Raw genomic sequence first — 22,650 nt, 5'->3', positions numbered from 1 at the left:
TTGTCTAACCACTTGGATGCTAATTAATTTTAAAGAAACTAACAATTAGTAAAACCTTTTGTCAAAATAAAAAGAAGTGTATGTTATGTTTCTAAACAGTTCAGTTCATTTCAGTATGTTTCTACATACTAGTAAACTATTGATGTGTAATCAACAGCCTTTAAGTCATAATACATAATTCATCAGAATCATAACATTAATGATCATTGACTTCTTACCAGTAATAATTTGTAATATGAAAATTTTTTTATCCTCATTACATACCTGAATCATGTTTAACGTTTTTCAAGCTATTTCCTTTTAGACGTATTGCATTCCTCGTAAATATTTTTGTTTCAGGACAGTAGAATTTGCTTAGAATTATATAATATGTAGTATTAATCAATATATTTAATTGAGATTTTCTCCTTAGGTCTGCTAGGTGATACACCTTTAGTTAGGTCATTTCCAATCACCCAATTATCCTCATCCTCACTGCTACCATTTTGCAATCTTCAGTTGTTTCTCCATGATACAGCTTGATCACCCTAGAAGACTGTGAAATACCAGAAATTTGGGGTACGAGTCTACCTAGGCATTTAACCCCTCGGGTCTTGGTCGCCCACCCTGCATAATATATATATACTAGAAATTTGACTGACCACACAAGGCTATTATACTAAATTGTATAATGGGTGTGGTCTGTGATACGATAAATCTGAACTCAGACAAACCTATTACTGAAGATGGCAAAATCCAACAATGCTACTTACAAATTGAAATCTACATTTTGTAAGACAACATCAACCCCCTAGAAATTAGCACATCAGATCCTTCAGAAATGTCAAATGTTAATGCTTGGGATTTTTTTAAATTTTTATTGTACTTAGATAATCCATTATGAACAATACAGTTTTATGATTAACATAATATCAATATAGGGGTTGCAGTGATCAGAAAATTGCAGAGGTTACTAAGAGTTGAACACTTGTGGTGTGAATGGGGTTGCTGTTGCCATGACAAATTCAGCAACCCCATCCAATGGTTAGTCACAACATGTAAGATAAACACCCACTCCTTTCTCACATAAATCTTGCCTCAGCTGTTGGCACAAGATACTTGGTGTTTTGGTATAAAGCTAATATAAATTTAAATATACCAAATGATGAACAATTACCAACTGGAGTTAGTGCAAGGACTATCTTCTTAAGTTCTTGGTTCAATGGTAATATAGTACAAAGAAATATAAATCATCAAGCACTGGACAATGGTATAAATCCATCTTTCCGAAAGTCGGATGCGTTCCTTGGTTCACCAAAGAAACGTTTGAAAGGCAAGCCATTGTTACAATAGGTAGACTACGGTCAAACCACTGCATCTGTAATGCATACTTACACATGATGGGAAAGAAAGACAGTGATCTGTGTACCGTATGCAACCTAATAGATAATGCGGAACATATAGTGTGGCATTGCAGAAAATATGATGAAGAAAGGAAGACTATGTTCGGTGAGATAGACCAGTGCGAAATAGCAAAACCTTATAATTATAAATTCTTAATATGTACAGAAGACTTCGATGTTTATCGGGCCCTGGTCGATTTTGTCAAACGAACTCGTTGCAGCATATAAATAATTTATAACGAACAAATTTAAAAAAATAATAATAATAAACATGGCTGAAGACAAAAGGTCAATGCCAAAAAAAAAAAAAAAAAATTGATGGAATATTTTATGTCTTAATGATGAACACTGATTTTTCATTAAGTTATGGCACAGAATTGATTTTTTATTTTATTTCGTGATCGTCTTCAAAGGCAAGAATCTGATAAAGCAGTTGTGATATTATTTTCTACCGCTTCATCAGGTCATTTATCTGTTCCTGGTGAATCATGCACAGTTGATGAAACACTTGTCCACTTAGAGAAAATTGATGATTCATAGTTGAATGTGTAAGCTTATTTAAATTCCTACATGGTCTTGTAAACTTAATCTCTTTGCCTATTATCGGTCTATCTTGTTAAATAATTATTTATTCACCCTTCCATTAGCATTATTTAAATACATTTACAATTGTGATTTTTGAAAAATAGGTCAGTCCTACGAAATTGAGATTTGAGTAGTTAAGTAAACATGTTTAAGAAATCTGCTTGAGACACACTTCACCGCAACTGTGACACCCTGTGACAAGGGTAAATAATTTTTTAAAATAAATTTCTTCTGCTGACTAAAATTTTAACGCCAGTATTAATAAAAAATGTTAAATACCCCAGAGACGTCACAAATAATGATAAAAGGCCTCTATGTACTTCATTTTAAATAATATATGTCGTGAGATTTTTTTTTCTTAGAAAAACTTTTTGGGAAGCATAACATATTTTAAAAGATTTATTTATCAGAAAAATGAGATTTAATTGTATGACTATCATAATGTAGCTTCGTTGTTATTCAAAGTTTTGATAAATCTTCACATACATCTATATATTTATTTGGTTATTTAAAAGTCGTGAGACTATTTTTTGAATAGCTAATTATTAATCATAACTAATTAATAATCAATTGTGTAAAGATTATTATATTAACTGTATTGAACAATTAGAATGAGGATATGTAAAAGTTGAAGCAACATATTTCATGTTTTCGTTGGTTGCATGAGAATCTCGAAAGAAAAGCTCAAGAAATACAAAATGGTAAAACCAGAGGGTAGCTTGCAAAGGAAAGAAAGCCCCAACCCCTCCGGGCTTTGCAAATATCCAGGGCTATCAAAAGGGTGGGTGGTCACTGATCAGTCAGTAGTTGAAACGAGTACGGAGCTATCAGCACTGAGTAGTTGAGTGGACTTGACACTGGTCACTAGTCAATTATAGTTTAGAGTTAGTCACTGGTTCAGTGCCCACCCAGCGATGAGCTAGAAGTTGGATTTTGAATGCGACACTTGTTGGCTGCAAAAATGGGAATGAGTAGGCTAGACCTTTGTTAGATTTTTATGTAGTGAGTGAGTTTTGATGGGGATGCTTGGCTTTGGCTTAGATAACAATGAAAATAATGATTCAACTTAATTTAAAAATCATATATTTTTAATTAAAAATTTGTTGTTTAAATTAGAAAATGTGCGCATTTATACATCTAAGTGTGCTCACTCTAACATTATTCAAAGGTAACTAAATGCTATATCAGATGTAATCATGGAGAATTGAAATTCAGTTTTAATATTTATTGTGGAATTGATGCAGGAATTAATTTATGACAATTCTATCAAAAACCAATCAAATTGATTTTAATTGTGTGTCTATATATACTAGTGAACATAATGCATATACTAGTTACATAAGTAGTTTCAGTCCAGGGGATTCATGGAACACTTTTAACGAACAACCCATTTGGAATGATGAATGATGGATGGATGAAGGGGGCCAGAACACTTTAAAATACTTTTTCAATTTTTAAATCATTCATTTATTCAAAATTCTCCAAAATTTCAATGGAAATGTGAAAATTCAACTGAGGACCACAGCCTCGGCAAATCAGAGAATCAGACGCCGTAACAACTCTGCTAGAGCGGTCCATGTGGGTATAACGTTAAAATTATCTACAGATATTTAACATTAAATTATAACTTTTAATTACTAATATTTAAACAATAGATCTAAGAAAGAGAACGCAAGGGAAAACAATTATTTGTCTGAATCTTAATTTTTTAATTTTCACACAAAATTCATTTCTGTTTTTAGTTTATTTTTTTATAACAAAGTTGTTTTTAAAACAGAAAAAAATCACAGTGAGAAATAATGAAGAGAGTAGCAATATTCATCAACCTCCTTTGTACCTAACTCTTCTTTCCCGATGAAGCAAAAATAAATGGCTGAAACAAAGAAATTTATTATTTTTTTATGATGGTATTTCAACTAAAAGGTTATATGATCCCTCAGGTTGCAGGTGTTTTTGAAAGCTCATTTTTAAGTGTGTCAGGTTCGAATGCAGGGCCGCTGGATTCGAACCTGGGACCTTTAGAGCACCTAAATTTCAAAAATCTGTTTAAAAGGGTGATTATACCCATAAGGCACAGTGCAATACACAATGAGTATTTATAGAAATAATAAAGATGGGGTGGGTATGTCGATTCACTTTTTGTAAAGGATCATCATTTACAAAAAGTAAAAAGAAAAATTGAGTATTAAATTTTTTTTTACTTAACTGATTTAATTTAAAAATATATAATATACAGCGTATATGAGTATATCCATTTATATCTTATGGGTTGTTAACTACAATAAATTAATTAAAATTATGTACAGTGAACCTTCCCCTAACAGACACCTTGAACTTCTTCAGTATGACTTCGGATTTCGACACGATAATACTAAATATGCCTCTCCACATGCATTTGACAATAAAAAAAAAAAATTAATATGATTCAAGTGAGTGAATGTTAATATAAAATTAAGTGAGCGAGACTTGGCTGCAAAGTTTTTAATCGAAAAAATCCATTCCAAACCCACAGGCTGAGTGACGACTTAATAATGAAAATGCAGTCGACCATTGAAAATAAAATTTTTAATACAAAAAATTAAATAAAATGGAAAAAATGGAATAAAATAAAATATATTAATACAAAACTTAATTGAAAATTAGATTTAAAAAAGTTAATTTTGTCATATCTAATTTTTGTGTTCATACATTTGAAATTACATTTTATTATACTAGCTCATGTTTATAATAAGTCTCCTTTTGAAAGTAAAAATGTATTTAATTTAAGATTTTTTTCACTCATATGGTAAAAATAGCTACCTCTATATAGCAGACAATATTTCATTAATCAAGATTTTAGAAAAACATTTTCTTTATCATGCCAATGTTTTGATCTTTAATGAGATCATCTTCAGGGCCTGGCATTATAAACATTGTTTAAATTTTATAAATACATGAGGGATGTGAAAAAAAATGAATTTATACAATGCTAGAAAATTTTAGATAAAAACAAATGAATTTATATACTGATAGAAAATTTTAGATTTAAAAAAGGATGAATTTATACAATTTATAGCAGCTATTGCTAGCATTATATAAATTCATTTTTTTTAATCTAAATTTTTTTATCATTATATAAATTTTTTTTTAATCTAAAATTTTCTAGCATTGTATAATTTTTTTTAACCAAAATTTTTTTCATAGCATTGTATAAATTCATTTTTTACATCCCACATGTATTTAAAATTTAAACAATGTTTATAAATCCCAGGCCCTGAAGATGATCTCAATAAAGAACGTAACGTTGGCACGATAAAGAAAAACGTTTTTCTAAAACCTACGTCACACCAGATCGCATCTCACGATCTCCGAATAATCATTGACTAATGGTCACTAAACACCACACCTGATGACAAGTAAATTTCTTATCGATACTAAAAGTACTCCAGGCAAACTATTGTGTGGTAACAAAGTATGGAGTTGGAGGGAAAAGGCTAGGACAAACTGTAAATATTTTAAAAATATGTTCTTGTTTTGAGTCCCAAGTTTAAGAGATGTAAATTTGAATTTTGGCAGGGAGCCGGACGAGGCAAAGGCAGGCGAGCGAGGAATGGTGGAGAGGAGAGGTGGATTTGGATATGGTCAAGAAAGAAAAAGAGAATTGGCAGTTGACTTGTGAGAGGATGGATATAGTTTTCTGCCGTGGAGGTGAAATTACTCAGAGGATCAGCAGAGGCTGAGAACCTCCAAGGAATTCCAGGGAGTTTTTAAAACAAAACTTTGTTGACCAGCAAACAAGTTCTGACACCAAGAAAAATAAGCAGTTGTTTTTATTGTTGCATGTATGATTTTATAGGAGCACACCACTAAGGATCTCACTTTCATGCCAGTCTCAGGACTTACTGGCCTTGGCCTAAAAGAACAAATCAATGAAAAACTGTGCCCCTGGTATAGAGGAGTGCCATTTATAACATTCATCGACAACCTTCCATCTCTTAACAGAAAAATGGACGGACCTTTTCTCATGCCTGTCGTTGAAAAATACAAGGATATGGGAACAGTAGTCATGGGAAAGGTTGAAAGCAGCGAAATGAGAAAAAGGACAGTCCCTCATTTTAATGCCTAATAGGACCCCAGTAGTAGTAGATCAGTTGTTTTCAGATGATGAAGAAGTCACGTCTGTAGGTCCTGGTGAAAATATAAAAGTCAAGCTGAAAGGCATTGAAGAGGAGGATGTCTCTCCTGGGTTTGTTCTCTGTGATCCCAACGCACCTGCCAAGACCGGCAAAGTTTTTGATGCTCAGGTTGTCATTCTCGAGCACAAATCTATTATATGTGCGGGCTTATTCAGCCGTTATGCACATCCATTGTGTCGCTGAAGAGGTCACTGTCAAAGCGTTGATTTGCCTTATAGACAAGAAGACTGGAGAAAAAACTAAAACTAGGCCAAGGTTTGTCAAACAAGACCAAGTCGCCATCATGAGGATAGAATGCGCCGGAGTGATCTGTCTAGAGCAATTCAAGTTGTTCCCACAAATGGGAAGGTTCACTCTCAGGGATGAGGGTAAAACCATTGCAATTGGTAAAGTGCGCAAAATCATAGAATGAAGATGTGAGCAGTGCCTAACCAGGCGCCTCCGTTTAGTTCTTCGCGAGGATCAGTCACTAAGATGAGCGACTTGCGGGGGATGGGAAGTCAAAAACTGGGGACAAATGGAATTGATGCAAAAAGCAACAATTAAAACACAAGGGAGAGAGATTAAGCAACGTCATCTGCAGGCTCCCAATATTATCATCAAATCTATTAAACTCACTCTATTGTTATCTCTCTCTCTCCCCCAACATCTTACTTTCACTCCCCTGTTATTGCGCTTTTAAGTAATGATTCGAAGATAAAATAAAAATAAAACGATATATAAAGATGCGTATCACTTATCAATAGAATATTAATTGAAGATTTGGGGGCAAATTTCTTTTTACGTTGATGATTTCTCCGAGTTTTTAATAAAAGGAGCTCTTAGACAGCATATTTTTAAAAAAATTCTAACTTCCTAATTATTATTTAGAATCCCTTGTCTTTTTATTTATGGATTTGAAATCAAATTATGTTATTGCGTTCACAAAATAATTTATTTTTCAACTTATATTTTTTTGTCATAATTTTTTAAAATGTAAATATTATAAAAAAAAAATATTTAAAAAAAAAAAGGAAAGATAGACCATAAGTTTATCTCTTAGTAATATAATTATAAAAATTACATCTAGCCTAATTAATATTCATTAATTATTATATACAACTGGTATTTCAACATTTTTATTTTTTATTTTATGATCAAATGGAAAAAATGATAGTCTTTATTGGAGGTAAATAGGGTATCAATCTAAAGAATGTAATTAATTTTTTACTATTATGATAAATTTGTAGGAATGGCTTTACACTGTAAGGTCAGATAGGAAACAAGATTATCAAAATGGGTGTGGTTTTTATTAAAAATCAAATAACTTTTTGTGTATTTGTTTATTTTTTGTCACATAACTGCCTTAGGTTTTTGAAATCGAGCTAATAAATGAAATAAATTCTCTATATGATCCATATATTTTTGCTCCTGTTTGTATTAAAAAAAAAAAATTATGAGGAGGTGTTGATTTTTTGTACATGAGTTTGAGGTTTAAGGGTTATGTATTGTTTAATTGCATACGTTTGAAAATAAAAGATTCTTTTTCATTTTATTTTCGTAATTCCGAAGGAATGAAATATTTTTTTTGAACTTCTTTATTTGGAAATAAATGAGATTTTATAGGAGCATAATTGTCTTTTTCCTAATCAGGCCTGCCTAGTTTATTTCTTTTTTTTCTTAGGGGATTTTGAGTCATTTTGTGAACAAAACCTAATTTATTTTCTTGAGTGTCATTTCAGTTTTAATTACATAAGTGGTTAAATTGCCAATATACTGCTGGACTACATTGATGTTATCCCAAATATAATTAATAATACTACTGATTTGAAATCACTATAATATTTTTATTAAATTAATTTTTAAAAAATTGTAATATTTGCCAAAATAATTTTTTCTTGAGTGTCATTTCAGTGTTAATTACGTAAGTGGTTAAATTGCCAATATACTGCTGGACTACATTGATGTTATCCCAAACATAATTAATAATACCATTGATTTGAAATCATTATATTTTTTTAAATTGTAATATTTGGCAAAATAATTTTGTTAAAAATAATTTGATACAATGTTGAAAACACAAGTATAAAGCTGTCCTTTCGTCTATATCAAATCTATCCATTCAAATAATTAAAACTCATCCTATCTATAGGTTCGATGATTGAACCATAAGACTGAAAAGACAATATTCATGTTTTAAAAAAAATTAGCAATCAAATCACAAATTATTAACAAACTTCTCACCTTACTGTGAAGGACATGCTATACCACTGCCACGTGAAAATCCCATTTGTGGTGATGAATCGTCTTCATCGTACACCTCTCCAGAACCAGAAGCCCGCCTTGAAGACTTATGGTCCTCGATATAATCTACAAGACAAACATCTTCATAATCTTTAGGAACTGCTTCAGGTGATGCCGGTCTTGGAAGTATAGAGGAGATTTTCTGTAACAGTAATTTTTTTTATCATACCCTTTATCTTCAGAAAGAAAGATTAAATATTATATTTTTATTACTGCATAATCTTCTTCTGTTCCAAAATGGCTCGGAGGGAAATTAATTTTAAACACAATATACAAGTTCCCATTTTCGTACGGAACTCCGTGTATCGGCATTCCTTCTCCGACAATACCTTTTATGCTTTCTATTAAAAAAAATAAGCATGTTATGATATCTGGACTTCATTTATAATAAGTATTGTTTACCTGGGTTAACAATTTCGCCAGGTTTACTTGTTAAAACAAGATCCCGGCCATCTAAGTGTTTAATACAAAATGTGAAACCGCAGAGTGCTTCAGTGATGCCGATGTCATGATTAATAAATAAATCATTATGAATCCTTTTCATACTTTTATGGGGCTGCTCTTGAAGAATAATTATGACGTCTCCGGCTATGTTTCCAGGCTGTTTTTAAATGTATAATTTATAACTTTAAAATGAGCACCAACAAATGTTTTAACAATTTTTGATACATACTGTCTGGTCGCCTTGGCCTTCAAATGTTATCTTGTCACCGTTCTTCATTCCTTTCTCGACATGTACTTCGATGATTTTTGCCGTGTTGACAAGTCGCTTTCCATTGCAGGCTGTGCATTTGTCCTTATCGCTAATGACAGTTCCTAAAATAGATTCAAACACTTTATTACATATATATTTATAAAAAATAGTGCCAAAAAAGGGATCAATGGATCGCTGCAAGAAAGCGTGAAGCAAAGATCTAATCCTCATGGGCAAATACACCTAGCGAACTAGGAGTTTTGCTCTCTGGGAATCCGGCACACATGATGTCTATTCATTTGTTCAATTCAAATTAGTATATTTCCTCTCATAAAAAAGGTGATAACGATATTTGGGTGAGGCAAGTTTATTAATTCATTCAAGATCAATTTATAAATATTAATGCTTTTTTAATCTTCTTCTCTTTTGAGCTTACTTTACTCGAGACAATCCCAACCCATCACATTAAATTTATTTGCTTTTTTTTAAATTATAAAATATCATCAAGATCGTTATTAATATTGTCTAAATTGTCACGGATTGGAAACATAGGAGGAACTGTGAGAACTCACTTTCACCATCACAATTACTACACATTGTCCTGATCTCTTTGGCCATTCTACTGCCAGCCAATGGATGATAAGAGACCTTAAATCCTTTTCCTTGGCAACTGCTGCAAGGTTTTATAGATCCCGCCTTTGTGGTCCCTTTCCTAAGAAAACAATGAGTAATAAAATCCTCATTATTATATAAAAAACAAGAAATATTTGTATTAGCCATACCCATCACAAGAGCCGCATGTTTTGCTACGTTTCACTTGCAATTTTGCAACTCTTCCATTGTATAAATCTTCCAAAGTTACTCTGAAACAAAATTTTATTGAATAAAATCGAATAAGTCTAATCACATTAATGACTAAAACTTTATTATTACTGCTGTTATATATAAGGACTAAATGTTCTTTGCCACCAACCTTAGAGGGTGAACAGTATCTTCACATTTCCTTGGGCCTCGTTTTTGTGCAAAGAGTCCACTGATGAAAGTTGAAAACAGAGAGTCCTGGTTCATAAAGCCTTCATGTGTTCCATTCTGCAATGCTTCAAGACCAAACCGGTCGTAGGTTTCTCGTTTTTTTTCATCTGAAAGGATCTCATATGCAAAAGATATCTCCTTGAATTTATCGCCAGCTTCAGGGTTCTTGTCTGGGTGATACTCTTTGGCTAATCTTCTATATGCCTAAAATGATATTTGATGTAAGAAAATATGGAAAAGAAGAAAGGAAGTCATTGTATCAATACTTAATTGTTTTGGCTGTCAAATAAGTAAAAGTTTATACTCAAAGTAAAATCAACATTGAGTGAGAATTACAGAAGAAAGCATTTAGGAGTTACCCTACCCTTATCTTAATAGATGAATATTCAACACTGTCACATCTTGGCCTAAATAAACTTAAACCGTTGGTCTAAATTTCCTCTGTTCAACTGTCCTCGCAGTTATTAACTCAACTATCTCAATAGTTATAGATACTTTGACGATCTTTGGTCAGACAGCCCTGGTTATTTTAACTGGGAAGGATTGCAATTTTTCCTTGCATGAAGAAGTTTAAATTCTAGGAAATTGTCCCCCAATACTATACACAAAATAAGACCCCCATTGGATAGGAGACACATTTCTCTCAAAGTTTTCGATAGATAGTCAGAGTCGTATTTTTATTGCCTCCTTGTAAAGTATTTAAGATAAGATAGATCAAGGTGTAGACCAGTAGTCTTAATATTCTAAGAATGGTTGCATATTCCTCAACAGATGGACAGGAACGCTCACAATCCATCCATTTATTTTTTTTTTTTCTTTATACTTGCTGAAGGTTATAAGTAGGGTGAGGCAAGACAATGAACCCACACCACCTAAACAGTGTGGATAGGCAGACCAAAATGATTAGAATAACCAAACTGGTGCATCACTCCACATCCAGCATGAGTAAATTTCACAATATTTCAACTGTTAGTATCTTAATGGACTTATATGTTGGACAAAAGGCTAAGTGACATTTTTACGACATAACAAAGCCATTTTTTAATAGTATTATTTAAAATAATGTTATGGATTTAATATGCAACACAAAAAATATTTTGCTTCTATGCATCTGATGAAGAAATCTTATAAAGTTCTATTTTCCCACCAGCCTTGAATAATAATGGAATTTCAACAAAATAGCAATCATCAAACTGCTTACCATCTTCATTGGAAAGCTGAAACTGATGACCAGAATACTCACATAATGTATACCATTATGTTCTGTTCGCTAGTTTCGACCTATTCTGATTATTTTGATTCTCAACAACCGTATAACCATTTTAAGCCAATGCCGTTGTTGCTTCAACTTAAGGGTCTGACAGTGATCTGCCGAAAGTGGCAAAAAAACAGTACAATAGAGGATCAGGATTTAAAAAAAAGTGTCCATAGGGCACAAAATTGCCTTCTTGCACTGTTTTACCTGAGGTCCGTCATAATTCAATGTACAGCGACTATTAAAGACCGTGATAATCGGACAAAATTGTTAACGTAGCTGTAGCATCTTAAGCATTAGGTATAAACAGACACATGAAGAATGCATACTATGCAAAATTACATTCCGTGGCTTGTGACGGTCCGGGTCCAACAGAACTCACCATTTAAGCCCTGATACTCAGACCAAAGTTGTAACCGAGTTATGATCCAACCAAAATGGCATAACATCTGTGAAATATGAGTCATCAATAAATAATGAAGCGATTGGCACAAGAGAACAGATGCAACACAGCTTCCTGAGTTACCATAAAGTAATTCCTGTATACTGGTTTAATGTTAACTACTTTTGTCAAGTTAGTTGACTAGCAAAGTCAGGATTCAAGCCCAGAATTGCTAGCTTGGTAAATACGGATGGCCTAACCATTCCCCGTGGTAAGCACCACCCTTGTCAACTCACATGCTGACAAAACCACACACTGCCGTTTGTTCCTCAGTCTGCTACAACATACAAGTGGAATACGTCTGAAGAGGAATCAGCAGTAATCTCAAAAGTCAAAATGGTCCACATTGTGAAAAAGAATTAAGTCGACATCTTACAAGAGTTTGTGTTTAAGTTCTACTGACTATGACAGAAGAACTCTTGTAATTCATTAAATAATATTGTTACAATTTAAAATGTAAACTCTTTAATACTAAAAAAACAACGAACTTACATAATTAAAAATGGAAAGATAGAATGTATATTCAAACATTTTGGAAGATTAAAACACGAAAAAACGTCACAAGAACATATTACCAAATTATATAATTGGTAATAAGAAACGTATACAAATCAATTATTTGACTTCACATAGTCTGCTATGTAATGCCCGAGTTTAAAATACTTTACTAATTATCACCAGAGGTTTTATTAAGTGTAATAAAAATAAAACAAAAACTACTTAATAAAACGCTGCTTTGCCCTGTGTGAAACGAAAGAGATATAAATGAATCACCAACCTTTTTAATGTCATTGTTGGAAGCGCTGGGAGAAACGCCTAGGATCTCGTAGAGTGTTGTATCTGCCATTTTCAATTTTCAAATAAATTCCGTATCCTAGGAGGAGAAAATCAATCCGACCGATTTCCAAGGATGAAAGGTAAAGGAAGAGACGTTCAAAAGTGCCCAGCACTCTAGTCAGCCCTCAGTTGAAAAGGAGGTCTAACCTAAAGCTAGATGTCGCATTAGTGTTTCAATAGCTCCGTCCCAACTAGAGGCGACAATTTAAAAGAATCCTTGAATTTTTTTATCTATCTGTTTGGCTCTTCTTTTAAAAAATATATAGAGATTTTAGACAAACATTTACGTGTTTCTTTTGGTTTAATACGTCGTGAGGTTTAATACGTAAATCCAGGATCGTAGGAATTTTGTTTTTAAATCTGTTTCACTAGTCAATATCAAGAAGGCACAACTGTTAAAATATATCTCTTTGGATACATTGAGAATTTATCAGCACGCTATGATGATAATAAATCATGTGATACATTTTGATATACTTCAATTTCCTTTCCTCTATCAAAAACCGCCTAAAAAAGTAAAATAGTACTGTACCTGTACCATTGATGAGAAATAGTTTATCAAACTTTTATCCTTTATATTTCAATTTCCTTTCCCTATTAAAAACCGCTTAAATAGTAAAATGGTACTATACCTGTACCATTGATGAGAAATAGTCTATCAAAATTTTATCGTGTACATTCTGATATCCTTCAATTTCTTTTCCTCCTATCAAAAACTGGCTAAAAATAAATGGTACTGGTAAAATGGTACTGTAGCTGTACCATTGTTGAAAAATAGTTTAATCAAAAGTATTTTCATGTAATTCATTTCAATGTTCTTTAATTTCCTTTCCTAAAATCAAACACTGACTAAAAAATAAAGGGTATTGGTAAAATGGTACTGCAACTGTTGTTGAAAAATAATCTATCAAAAGTTTAAGGGTCGACCTGCTAACTAAAAGATTCTCTGCAAGCTCTTGGACATTTTTTCTGGGATTTTCTTCGGCCAAAGTTCGCAGAACATCATCCTCTAGAGAAGAAATCCTAATTGATTTAAGGTGATCAACGTCGGTCGAGTTGAAAACTGAAAAATTCTCTCCAAGTTCTCAAACAGTTATTCTGGGATTTTCTTTGACCATAGCCCGCAGAACATCGTCATCTAGGGAAGAAATCCTTCCACGACCTATGCCTTCAAGGCTAGTCTCTCTGCAAATTTTTACGCCATCTCATCAATTTGTAAAACGAAATTACACCAAAATCACGCCTTGACATCTTAGTGAAGACTGAGTTATTCCCAAGTTACGAAATACTACTGATGTAAAATAAATATTTTTATTTGGAAGAAGAGTAAAAAGTATTGACATTCGATTAAAAGAATAATCTATCAAACGTAAAAAGTTTATTGTTTAGAGGGGTAATTGAAAGAAAATATGAAAACTTGCATTATTTTTCGAACAAATCAATAGTGGTATAAATTAATGGTGAATTTGCCGCGCCCCCTCCCGAAATTGAAAAATTTAATCAAAGCCTTTTTATTGTTGGTACGTTACTGTTATTCAATACATTTCTATTAGATTTGAGTAAGTTTTTCTTTAAGTTGAAAATGTGTGGGGTGTGCATAGTTTTAAGACAAGTATGATTTCAATTTTTTAACCTATCAGATCGTCGGGAAGTTTCGCCGGCTTCGAACAGGGCGGAGGCGGCACTTGCTTCACCTGAAATGTTTATTTATCGGCGTTTTAAGAACTGTTTTGAAGGTTTGAAGAGGTAATACGTTTTATTTTATCCGCCGTCTAGTTTCTGGAAGAACAGGGGGAAGAGGAATAACAGAAGAAAATAAGCAAGCAAATTTATTCGGTATCCCGTAAAAATGAGCGTCGAAGATGATGTGATGCGAATTCAAAAGAAGCTAACCAAAATGACTTCGGGTGATGGTGTAAGTTAAAAATAACACTTATTTTATGTTCTATGATCGTTTCGTCTTACATTAAACGTTTTTTCTTTTTTTTTCTCAATGCAAACTTATTCTCTTGACGATAAGTCTTGATACATAACTTGAACTACAGTTCTTCAATTGTATGGGCTTTATTTACAAATAATGCTTGTGACAACACAAATAAGCACGCTAGTTTTCAAAACAAACGCGAAGTTTCAAGCATGCTTAGAATGTAAAATTATAAACATAAAATACACATTTTCTCTATACATTGTACTCCCCTTTCATTTTTAACGGCTATTTGGCCTTATATTTAATTAATTTCGGATTTCAGCATTTGTTGTTTCTTTTATTTCACGTTTGTTTAAATTATGCCGAGACTATAAAACATATTTTATCTTTAGATTGTTACTAAATGTACATAATATTCCATAATTTTATTAAAATATGATTTACACAATGATTTAAAATAAAGAAATGCTTTCGCTTATAACGGTTTTTTAAATTGAGAGTTCTGTGGGGAGATGAATCTATAGTTTGCTTGATTGTGATAAGTTTTTATCATCGTATTTAAAATGACCTTTTTGAACATGTTTTGCCTTCTCATCATCTTCATTGGTGCACCAGGCAGATCAAATGATAGAAATCACCAAATTACAAATGTATTTATTCGTTAATTTTATTCGCAACATTTACACTGTCAGTTAGTCTTGTTCGCTCAAGTTTATCGTAGAACTTTTTTCGGAACTTACTTTCACTTAATTTTATCATTTGAGGATTTTACAATTAAAATTAATGGTAAAAATTAACATAAAAGTAATTTGGTTGGTTTTTTGATCATTTTGTCCGTCTGCCCTTACCGTGTCGATCTGTCGGTTGGTCGTGGTTGTAAGCAGGGTGATGCAAGACAAATGAATAAAGATTGTGAAGCGCAGAAATGACGGACCAAAACTGTGAGGAAAGCAGATCTGGGTGGTCAGAATCAGCTACAAATTTATTTATTTTGTGAGGATAGTTACATAAGCTTATACATAATATTTATACTTTTAATTCAGTTGACTTATTTTATTTTTTTAATGGCTTTGTAGAAGTAGATGTAGATATGAGCATAGCATATTAGCCAAGAAAGAGCGTGTGTATTTGACGATGAATTGTATTAATGGGGGAAGGGTATCGTGAAAAAAATGGCCAGGCGATATATAGCCAAACTACAACTAAAATGACCACAGGGTTTATGAGTTGAGAATCCATCACTAACCTTTCAGCGGTCCCAAAATTGACTTAATAATTATAATATAATAATATGACGCATGACGCTTGTAGTGGTGGCCTGTTCACTGATGTTTCTTGCAGAAATTGTTACTGAACTTATTTTCAATTAAGTTTATTATTTAATAACAAAATTCAAATAATGTTCAATAATTAATATAGAAATGTAGTTAGGGTTGTTTTCTGATCATTTTGGTCATGCTTGCTTTGTTGAACTGGCGGTTAGTCGAGAATATAAACGGAGTAAGGCAAGACAAATGAGCTAAGATGTTAAATGCAAAAATGACAGACAAAAAACTGCAAGGAAGGCAGATCAGGATTATCAGAAATAACCAAACTACAAAATTTATTTATTTGTTAAACTTATGATCATTTGTACTTTTGGTTAAACTGACTTAATAGTAATATAACAATATGATACTTATAGTGTGCTATTTGCCATGGTCCTTGTCGATGATCGCCCCTAACCATCCCTAAACTTGTTACTGAACTTACTTTCAGAGTGGTTTTCTGATCATTTTGGTCTACCTACCCTCACCATGTTTATCTGGTGGTTTGTCGAGGATGTAAGCAGGGTAAGGCAAGATAAACCCACCAGCAAATATGGCAAAATGTTAAAATTCTTCTGACAGATGAAAACAATGAGGAAGACAATTCAGGATGATCAAAAAACTACCAATCTGAAGGTTTATCATTGTTCACACCTCAAGAGAAAATCAAGTTAATAAGAATCTGACAGAATAAAAAAATATGAATGGATAACTGTACGTAACAAATTAGAAGAAAAAATGCTGTCGTCTTCAATAAATAAAAATATCTAGATACAACGCATGAGAAACTTGCTAACCTAGTTTCAGATCATTGTGTCATTTTCTTTTAAAGTGTCTTTTATTTTGTGATGGCTGACAATTATTTGGATTGTGAATGATAGTATTCGTGCGATTGTATAGTTTGTCTTAAGGAGAAAATTGACCCCGGATGCTTAATTCATCATACAGGAGGGCTTATTGTCCAACTCCTTGTATTGTAGATGAAGGGTCAGACCATTTTATAATATTTTTTCAAATTGTTCTCAAATAAAAGTCTATTGTTTGGATTTAGACCCACAATCTTGGCAAATACCAGATTCTGATGACTTAACAACTCGTCCACCTTAAGTCTTTATTTCCAGTTCGTTGTAAAGAGTTGAATTCCTAACAAACCACTTGACACCTGCTGTCAGTCATAAAAATTTGTTTTGATTTATTTGTGTAAAGATATTTGTTGTTGAGCCTCATATTCTACAGCTGAATATGTTGAATGCTAGATGAGTTTTTCTGTCCAAAGATAAACCTAGGTAAAAAGCAGTGTCTTGGTAAAGTACTTGGCTATGACTTAATCTGTTAGATATCTTAAAGTCACACAAGTTTAGATTTCTCAGCATTTATGTTGGCCTGATGATCCTGTAGTTTGGTTGTTTCCAATCATTTTGGTCTATCTTCTCTATTTTGGCCTGTCAGATGTGTTTTATTCATTTACTATCTTGGGTGATCAGTCTGTCTGTTTATCCTCAAAAGCATTAAATATTTTGTAAGTAGTAAGTAATTTGGGAAAGAATTAACAGCATAAATCTTTCAAACTATTTTTGAGGAGATTGACAATATTTGGATTGAACATATTTGTCCTTTTGAAGTTTAGGGATCATAAAAACATTATCTGTTTAGAAGCAGTTGTGCAATTAAATCTCATGTTACTACATTTTAGTCAGGGTGTGCTTATAAATATTTAATTGATTTGGTAGAATGGATGTAATTTTAGGGGCAGTAACAGTTTTCCCCCCAGTCTGGAAGAACTCCAACTTTGAAGTTTTGATCTAAGAGTTCATTAAATCTAAATTTATTTTTTTAAATTTCTGAGAAAATTTAAGGTTTTGTTCTGTAGCATGTTAACCATTGATTTCCAGAGTTGAAGAGAGAGTGAGAAAAAGTTTTTTCTTTAATCTCTTTTGCTTGGCCCATCCTACTCTAACAGCATCTATTTGCACAACTGCAAACTTCTAATTTTCATTTCTTGACTTTTTGTTTTTAAGGGCCAGGAGCAAGCGTTAGAACTTCTAAAGACACTTCAGAGCCTTCCTGTAAACTTAGACATCTTGACTAAAACAAGAATAGGAATGACCGTCAACGCTCTTAGGAAATCTAGTAATGATGATGAGGTCATTAGCTTATCAAAGACACTTATCAAAAATTGGAAAAAATTTCTCGGCGGTATGCAATGCAGTTTTCCTGTCCAAAGCCACCTGTACACCACACCTGGTGTTTTTTGATTAAAAATTAATTCCAGGTAAAGAGACTCCGCCAACAAGTAGTTCCAAAAAGTTGAAGAATAACCGGGAAGAAAAAAAAGAGGAGCCACAGAGGGAGAAAGAGAAACCCAAGCAGACCTCTTTTCCACCGACAAACACCGTGGATGCTGTAAGACTGAAATGCCGGGAGCTGTTAGTCAATGCACTTAAAATTGATGGTAAATATCGGATGAATTATGGCTAAGATTAAGTGCCTTTTTTAACTGATTTATTTTGTTAATATTATTTTAAAGGTGATCAGCAGGAAGGGTATGCTCCTCCAGAAGAACTAGCAGAAGAATTGGAAGAGGCTATTTTTCAGGAATTCAAAAATACAGACTCTAGGTATAAAAACCGGATAAGAAGTAGAGTTTCTAATCTAAAAGATACAAAAAATCCACAATTGAAAGCCAATTTTCTTTGTGGTGTTCTATCAGCCAACAAACTTGCTACTATGTCTGCAGAGGTTTGTTTTTTATAGTGCAACTAAGAACCACGCATATGCTATTTTGATTTTCTCATTATTTGTATTTAGGAAATGGCCAGTGATGAAATGAAAGCCTTAAGAAACAAGTTTGTGAAAGAATCAATTGATGATGCTCAACTTGCAACTGTCCAAGGAACGAAAACAGATCTTCTTAAATGTGGAAAATGCAAAAAAAGAAACTGTACATACAACCAGGTAAATAGATCATTGTGATAATATATGTAGTAATTTTGTTTTTTAATTATAAATAAAATTGTAGGTTCAGACAAGAAGCGCTGATGAGCCGATGACAACTTTCGTTCTCTGTAATGAATGTGGCAACAGGTGGAAATTTTGTTGAAAACTTGGATAATGGGCTTGGGAGCAAATTATTCAATTTTTCTCATCACCTCATTGCAATCTTTAAGAAAACCTTAATGTAATTTGTAATTGTAAATAATTTATGTTGTGAGGCTTTTATTTCTAAGGGTTCAATTTCTACAAATTTTATGTTAAAATCTCTAATGGACAAGTTCATCATTAAGTAAAGATGTCTTTACTTATAGCTTTCAATTGTGGGTAGTGAATAAAACGCTGTTGCCACCACAACACAACATATAATAATTACAATATCATTTATCTAAAAAATAAACAGTTTGAAGTGTGTTAATTTTTAATGTTTATTATTTTCAATACTATTATTTTAGTACCTACTATTTATATTTCAGTTTTTATATATATTTTTAAAAAATTAATAAACACACGGAGTATTAAGACAAGACAGGTTAATCATTGTTTAAAAAATATTTTGTTACAATTCCCATCCTTACTAATTTGATATACTATTTATTCTTAACTTTTTTTTCTTTGATTAATATTTATGGTAATACGCAGTACCATTGCTTCTTGCTTCTACAAGCTATTGTTGATTTTTCTTTAGAATTACTATCAATCTACAGAGAAAATGTCTACAAAATTTTGTACATTACGAAAGTAAAGTAAATCTTTTGCTTTATTCGAAAATTAAGTAATGCAGCCAAGCCAATTTAGACAAAGAGAGAATTGCCGATGGAAAATTATCGAATTGTGCATTTAGAATTAATTCCCTAAAATATAAAAATTTCCAATTGTAAAATATTATGGAAAGATAACAGTGAACAGTGGAAAAAATGTAATGCTTAAATAACAGAAATCAGGACTATGGTAGTAGAAGTGATTAGCCAGTTAGACTCTCGGTTCTTATACTGATGGTCATGTAAAAATACAAATCGAGTTACAGTGAAACCTCACCTAACGGACACCCCTCTAGAACGGACACCCCTTCTTACGGACAGTTTTCAAATGTCCCGTCGAGGAAGTATAGGTAATCAATGTATTTAGACCCCCTTTACAACGGACACCCCTGTAACGGACGCGGACAGCCTACTTTTTGTCCCCGAGAGATAAATTTCCCCCTTATAACGGACACATAACAGACTTTGGAAATTGAGAAAACAGGATTTACTTTAAATTTAAATTTATTAACAGTACATACGAAGTACGAAGTTACTTACGTAGTATGTAAAATATTTTTTAAGTATGTACATATATGTACTTAATTTTTTTATTCTACGAATTTCCTGTCTGAACAGGGATTAATTTCTAAGGAATCCATGATCATTATGAAAATTCGCATTTCAATAGAAATTTCCACGAAGTGTTTACATTTACAAAATTTGATTTTCTTACGCCGTGTTTGTATGTTATTCATTTCCGGATTTTTAATATGTACATACATACATACATATGTACATATTGTACATACATACATACTATTGTGTTTTCTATTATGTACTTAATAATGTACTTATTAATTCCCAAAAATATTTTAATAAACTAATTTTGATACATGTACATATTCATTTTAATAAATATATGTATGTACATACCAACATTACATTTTTACCCCTCCTCAGCGGACACCCCTCTGCAACGGACAAATCCGTTGGTCCCATGACTGTCCGTTGTAGAGAGGTTTCACTGTATTTATTTTTTGGGGGGAAGGGGAATTATTAAAGAAAAATCCAGAGGTGACAGTGGGAATTGAACTCATGACACGGATTAGCAAGCTGAGAGCCTAGCAGGCTAACAACTCATCTACTGCGATCCCCCTGATGTAACTTATCAATAATAAAAATGCTAAATTATCTGAAAAGATTTAAGTTTGGTCAAACTAATAAGACAATTAAAACATTTTAGTAGAAATACATACAAATAATGTGAATTTTGACCAAATGGGATAAGAGCATATTCCAGAGTCTTTAGACCCACAAAAATGTTTAAGACAAGAAGGAAACAATTTCCTTTTAAACACAATGTGGATTTTTAGACATCTTCAAAAATTATGTCAACAGTTTGATAATAGTATTTGTCAACTGGAATAATGCTTATAAAATAAGTAATTTACTGTCTTAGTGAATAAATTTTGTGTAAGTGCGACAAAGAGATGTTTTTTAGGTACATGTTTTACCATTTGTTTCATTAGTAACAAGTGAATTAGTGCAGTTCATCTCTCGTGTAAACTTTAGTGATTTTACCAGCCTAGCAAATCAAAGGCCTCTTTCAGACAAGATGGTTAGTTGTTAGAATTGATTAAACTAATTGAATGGGCAGGTGTCAAGAAATTTTTCCTGTAGCAAACGATTGGGAATCCTGGGAAGGATCCTAGGCAAGTGGCCAGTGCCGCTCACTCATCCTAACTGGTTGAGTTTTTTGCCATTTGTCCCATTAAACCAGTCACCTAGTTGGGTCAACTAGTTTGTCATAAAAACGCTGCCAGCAAATTTCAACATGGACATGTTCATTGAAGAAATGTGAGGAATATGGCAACAAAATTAATAAGTGAAGATAGAAGTGGCACAGCAGTAGTTACTGCCGTTTTTCTTATTTTGTACATTTTTTCCATATTTTTCTTCAACCGGGTTTCCAAATTTTTTGCTTCTCTTCTTCCACAAGAAGTGCCCCTGCTTCCATATTGACCACTTGTTGGGAAAAGAAATTGATTTCTCATGTTGCCTAGTGTGAAATCAGTCAAGAAAATTCTTTGGCAGTCAACTAGAATATTTTTTTTAAAAGATATAAATTAAAAAAACTATATAAATGTCATATTCCCCTGTAATGATGACTGCCAAAAAGGGAAGTCATAATTAAATAAATTAAAATACCCTATTTACTAGGACAAGTACGTTGAATTTGATAAAATGTAAGCAAAAAAGTTACTACAAAAATTTAATTTGTATCAAAATTGAAACTTTAAATTAAAATTCTGAATTTTTTAAATATTTTACTTATAGAATTTTGCCTGATCTTCAATCTTCTGGAAACAGCTGCAAATAGATTTTGAAAAACAGAATATAACAGCAATTATTTGATTTTAGATAAAAAGAGATTCAACTTTCTACATAACAGTTTATTAAAAATATGACCAATACACAAAAGTTAAATAGGAAAATACTAATTAATTCAACAAATTTAGAAAACCATATTAAAGATTTTTTAAATTAAATAATATAATTTCAAAAATATAATATAAAAATATATATTATTTATGGTTTGTACTTTGTAAAGTATGATATGGTTTTCAATATTACATGCAACTGGTAATAAACATTTAAAACATATCAATTATTACAATGTAACTTTACTAATTTGTATTATGATTTATATAAATTAATAATACAATAAAAATATTCAAAGAGACAAGTCGAGTAAATTGTAAGATTTGCATAGTTTAAAACACACTTAATTATTTTAACAAGTGAATACATTTGAAATTTTTTTAATTACAATATTTTAACTCATTTACAGCCCATGTGTTTGTTTTTCACAATCATGTGTGATCATCAGTTAAGATGATTTAATTTTTTTCCCCTGTATTCACCAATATTATTTCAGTTCTTTAATTCTGTAAGTTACAATATAATTTATGACTATTCTATAAAAAGAATTTAAGT

General features: G+C 32.1%; 2 protein-coding genes and 1 pseudogene across 3 annotated transcripts; 2 read left to right on the top strand and 1 right to left on the bottom strand.

Moving 5' to 3' along the window:
- Positions 1–3,416: 3,416 nt before the first annotated feature.
- Positions 3,417–13,078, bottom strand: LOC106666762 (dnaJ homolog subfamily A member 2-like). Of its 2 annotated transcripts, none has more exons than XM_014394182.2 (9): positions 12,627–13,078; positions 10,093–10,355; positions 9,902–9,982; positions 9,692–9,831; positions 9,099–9,241; positions 8,828–9,026; positions 8,639–8,766; positions 8,366–8,567; positions 3,417–3,840 (listed from the first exon to the last, which is right to left on the bottom strand). In XM_014394182.2, the coding sequence occupies exons 1-8, from the start codon at positions 12,693–12,695 to the stop codon at positions 8,367–8,369; spliced, it is 1,224 nt and encodes a 407-aa protein (XP_014249668.1). In that variant the 5' UTR covers positions 12,696–13,078; the 3' UTR covers positions 3,417–3,840; position 8,366. The 2 variants fall into 2 exon arrangements, with proteins under 2 accessions (XP_014249668.1, XP_014249669.1); XM_014394183.2 differs by lacking the exon at positions 3,417–3,840 and adding an exon at positions 7,761–8,295.
- LOC106666686 lies at positions 5,356–6,685 on the top strand (annotated as a pseudogene).
- A 1,232-nt stretch (positions 13,079–14,310) lies between the features above and the next one.
- LOC106666764 (transcription elongation factor S-II) lies at positions 14,311–19,335 on the top strand. Its single transcript, XM_014394184.1, has 6 exons — positions 14,311–14,600; positions 17,938–18,115; positions 18,192–18,371; positions 18,447–18,658; positions 18,728–18,874; positions 18,939–19,335. Exons 1-6 carry the CDS (start codon positions 14,535–14,537, stop codon positions 19,017–19,019), a joined length of 864 nt encoding a protein of 287 aa, XP_014249670.1. The 5' UTR covers positions 14,311–14,534; the 3' UTR covers positions 19,020–19,335.
- The last annotated feature ends 3,315 nt before the right edge of the window (positions 19,336–22,650 follow it).

The sequence above is a fragment of the Cimex lectularius genome, unplaced genomic scaffold (assembly GCF_000648675.2).
Source record: "Cimex lectularius strain Harlan isolate CLEC.00 unplaced genomic scaffold, Clec_2.1 scaffold2, whole genome shotgun sequence".
Classification (NCBI taxonomy): Eukaryota; Metazoa; Arthropoda; class Insecta; order Hemiptera; family Cimicidae; genus Cimex; species Cimex lectularius.
This window is presented reverse-complemented; position numbering and strand designations above follow the sequence as displayed.

Excerpts from the sequence above, each read along its gene's own strand:
- LOC106666762 (XM_014394182.2), bottom strand. The coding sequence starts at position 12,695 with ATGGCAGATACAACACTCTACGAGATCCTAGGCGTTTCTCCCAGCGCT. Across the intron at positions 9,832-9,901 it reads ACATGCGGCTCTTGTGATGG|GAAAGGGACCACAAAGGCGG; the intron begins GTATGGCTAATA and ends TTGTTTTCTTAG. Across the intron at positions 8,767-8,827 it reads TGGCGAAATTGTTAACCCAG|AAAGCATAAAAGGTATTGTC; the intron begins GTAAACAATACT and ends TTTTTTTAATAG.
- LOC106666764 (XM_014394184.1), top strand. The coding sequence starts at position 14,535 with ATGAGCGTCGAAGATGATGTGATGCGAATTCAAAAGAAGCTAACCAAA. Across the intron at positions 14,601-17,937 it reads AAATGACTTCGGGTGATGGT|GGCCAGGAGCAAGCGTTAGA; the intron begins GTAAGTTAAAAA and ends TTTGTTTTTAAG. Across the intron at positions 18,116-18,191 it reads TTGGAAAAAATTTCTCGGCG|GTAAAGAGACTCCGCCAACA; the intron begins GTATGCAATGCA and ends AATTAATTCCAG.